The 3,573-nt window shown below is 36.5% G+C and overlaps 1 protein-coding gene across 1 annotated transcript in view; it reads left to right on the forward strand.

The window, feature by feature from the left end:
• Nucleotides 1-3,573, forward strand: part of Morc1 (MORC family CW-type zinc finger 1) — a 181,174-nt gene that overhangs the window by 72,395 nt on the left and 105,206 nt on the right. Inside the window, exon 13 of the mRNA XM_021209326.1 lies at nucleotides 386-529. Coding sequence (XP_021064985.1) covers nucleotides 386-529 — 144 coding nt within the window. The remainder of the gene's footprint in view (nucleotides 1-385; nucleotides 530-3,573) is intronic.

Here is a 3,573-nt window from a genome sequence, read left to right on the forward strand (position 1 = left end):
CTCTCTCTCTCTCTCTCTCTCTCTCTCTCTCTCTCTCTCTCTGCCTTTTGTTAGTAGATACCCGGGACCACAGACTGTAAGTCATTGTAACCATTCTATAGGTTCTCTTACTCCAGAGGTCAAACAAGTGAACCCAGAGATCTTTCTGGTCCTTTTCGATTTAAGTGAACAGACTTGTGTTTGCATGAATGCCCATGTATGACCTATCATTTGCATATACAGAATATTTGGTTATATGTAGATATCAGCTATACCCAAAATATCTGGTATATTACAGGTTATTCTTTTGCTATTTATCTTTTGAATTTATTTATTAAACATTTTATAAATTTTAATTTTTCCCTAATTGAGCAGTTTTAAATAACCTTTCTAAATACAATTCTAGGGCACTGAGGAAAGCAAGAACTCTCTCTCTGTTCTTTGGAGTGAACATAGAAACCCAAAGCCAAGCTGGAATGTTCATTTACAGTAATAACCGATTGATCAAGATGTACGAGAAGGTTGGCCCCCAGCTGAAAATGAAGTCGGTGTAAGTAGTTCGTTTCTCCATTTAAAGGCAGTATAGGGAGGCCACAGTCCATTTCTGTTTGCAGAGCTAGACGTGTGATTCACTATAACACCAGTAGGTGTCCTGTTCTTCACTCACCCTTCCTCTCACTACACAGGAATTGATATGCCTAATTTATAATATGATGAAGCTATGTGCGATCTCAAATGAGAAAATCAAATTGTAGGAAAAACTATTGTTTCCAATATATGACCTTATGTCTTTCTATCCCTTATGACATCTCTTCAGGTTTCTAATTTTACCAATTAAAAAAGTACTACAAATTAAAGAAATGTTAACAGAGAAAAGAAAATTCAAGCTTTAATATTGTAAGGAACCATGTTATGGATTTCACAGCTCCTGTCTTGTCAGTTATTGGAGTGTGTGTGTGTGTGTGTATTAGTAAACATTTCCAGTCTGTTTAGAGTCTAGATTACATTTTCTGGTGCTAAAGTTCCATAAATTGCTTTGATAGTTATGTGGAATCTTGCAAAGACATCAGAGGAATAGAGTGATAGTCCAGATATTAAAGGTTAATCTCACAACCAAAAAGTTAAAAGGATAGAGTCAGACAGGATGTCCAAGAGTGGTAGAAGGACTCAGGGGTCTTTGGTCTTCTTGCCGCCTCATGCTCAGGGAAGTCACTCTTCATTCTTTGTTCAGGCAAGAGCAGGTGTGTTGCAATATCATGTACTAAGCTCTATGGACATGAAGGTCAAGGACACCCTCCTTTTGCTGGGGATGATTAGCGCACTGTAATACTGTACATGAACAGTAAGAACAATATTTCTTTATTATCAATTTTAAGTTTAACATACAAATGGCCGGTTTCATCGTGGCATCTTCATACATATGTATCACTATATTTTGTTTTCATTCATTCCCATCTCCCTGTGCTCTTCGCCATGTTCCTGTCCTTTCCAGTGAATTCCCTTTCTCCTCCCCCAGTCCCCACCCTGGCCTAGTGAGTCTTCTTTTCTGCTTTCAATTTCATGCTTTTCTTAAGATCTCTTCCTTCCTTCCTTCCTTCTCGTGATCCTTTTTCTAGTTCTATGACCTTATTCATATGCGCACTCTCATATATAAATATAAATTTAAAAAATTAGAGAAAGTAGGGTCTGTTTGTTTTTCTGAGCCTGACTGACTTCTCTTAGCATAATGATTTCTGGTCGGATGAAATTTTCTTCCAATGTCATGTTTTTATTTTTCTTTATGGCTGAATAAAACTTCATTTCATATGTGGATCACACTTTCTTTGTCCATCCATCTACTGATGGACAGCTAGGCTGAATCCATTTCCTGGTATATTGACTACAATAGTAGTAAACTTGGATGTATAAGCATCTCTAGGATTTGTTAACAGGCTTTTAAGTAGCCGCTGGAGAATGAAGCGAGCTGGGTCATGCGGGACTTCTGCTTTCGCTTTTGTGTGGAACCTCTGTCCTGGTTGCCTTTGTGACTGCAAGGCTTTGCATTTCTGCCAGCAGTGCAGAGGGGCTCTTCTTTGTCCTCATCTTCACCAGCATTTGTTGTCCTTCCTTTTCTTGATTGCCATTCTTATTAGGATGAGACAAAATTTCAAAGCAGTTTTTTCTGGTTTCCCTGAGAGCTAAAGATACCAAACAGCTTTTCAAATATGTCTTGGGAATTTGACTTTATTCTTTTGAGGATGATCTTTTAGTCCATTCATTCAATGATTGATGGTATGATTTGGTTTTATGGTATTTAATTTTTTATACTTATTTGTCCTGGATATTAATTTCTTGTCTGATGCATACCTGGCAATGTTTCTCCCAGTGTGTAGGCTATCGTTCTATACTCTCATGATTATTGCCTTTGTTGTGCAGGGGCTTTTAAATTTCATAATTCCATTTGTCAATTCTTGGGGTTATTTTGCACGCTATTAAAATCCCAATCAGAAAATGCATGCCTATGCTTGTATTTTTGAGGTGTTTTTCTCTGTGTTTCCCCCTAGCACTTGCAAAGTTTCAGGTCTTTGATGTATGTTTACTTAATTTTGTGGTCAGAGTGGGAGATAGGGATCCAATTTTACTCTTCTAAATATGAAAATTCAGTTTTCTGAGCACCAGTCTTCTCTGCAACATATGGTTTTAGCAGCTTTGCCACAAGATAGATGATTATGATTGTGTATGCTTGGTTTTGGGTCCTCCATTCTGTCCTGTTGGTCCACAGGTCTGTTTTTCTATCAGCTCCACGCTCTGTGTTTAAGTGTAGTCCATAATACCCAGTTTTGTGATCCTCTTCCACTGATTTTTCTGCTAAGGGTTGTTTTTTTTTTGGGGGGGGGGTGTAAATAAAGAAAATATATAATAAAATAAAATAATAAGTTAAAAAAACAAAAAACAAAAAAAAAAGATTTTTTTTGTTTGGTGAGAAATGTTAGTAGAATTTTGATGGGATTCCTTTGAACCTGTATATTTGGTAATAGTTTCTTTTCACAGTATTAATTATCTTTATCCATGAACATGGAAGATTTTTTCCTAAGTTTCTTTCTTCATTGCCTCAAAGATGTAGAAGTCTTTTATCTCCTGAGTTAGGTTTATTCTAGTTGGATTTTTCTGATACTATGATGGAATTTTCCCATCCCCTTATTATTTGGTATTTTTAAAAGTTATTATGTTATTTTCATGTATAAGCAATATGTGCCATTAAAAGTATTAAAAGATAAAAAAAGCATGATTATTGCTACTGATTTGTTCATACAAGGAACTTGTTTTTGGTACACTTCTGGGAGGATTTATGGGGTCTATTTTTTGGTGGAATCTTTAGGGCCTCTTCAGCACAGAATTGTGTTATCTCCAAGTAGGGCTTGTTGAGTTTTTCCTTTCTTATGTGTAGAGTGTTTTCTAAAGCTCAAATTAGTTGGCTTTCATTGCTTAAAATCTTAGCACAGTGTACTGGCTAGGTTTGTGTCAACTTGACACAGCTGGAGTTATCACAGAGAAAGGAGCTTTAGTTGGGGAAATGCCTCCATGAGATCCAGCTGTAAGGCATTTTCTCAATTA

Source organism: Mus pahari, chromosome 12 (genome assembly GCF_900095145.1).
Source record: "Mus pahari chromosome 12, PAHARI_EIJ_v1.1, whole genome shotgun sequence".
NCBI classification, from domain to species: domain Eukaryota; kingdom Metazoa; phylum Chordata; class Mammalia; order Rodentia; family Muridae; genus Mus; species Mus pahari.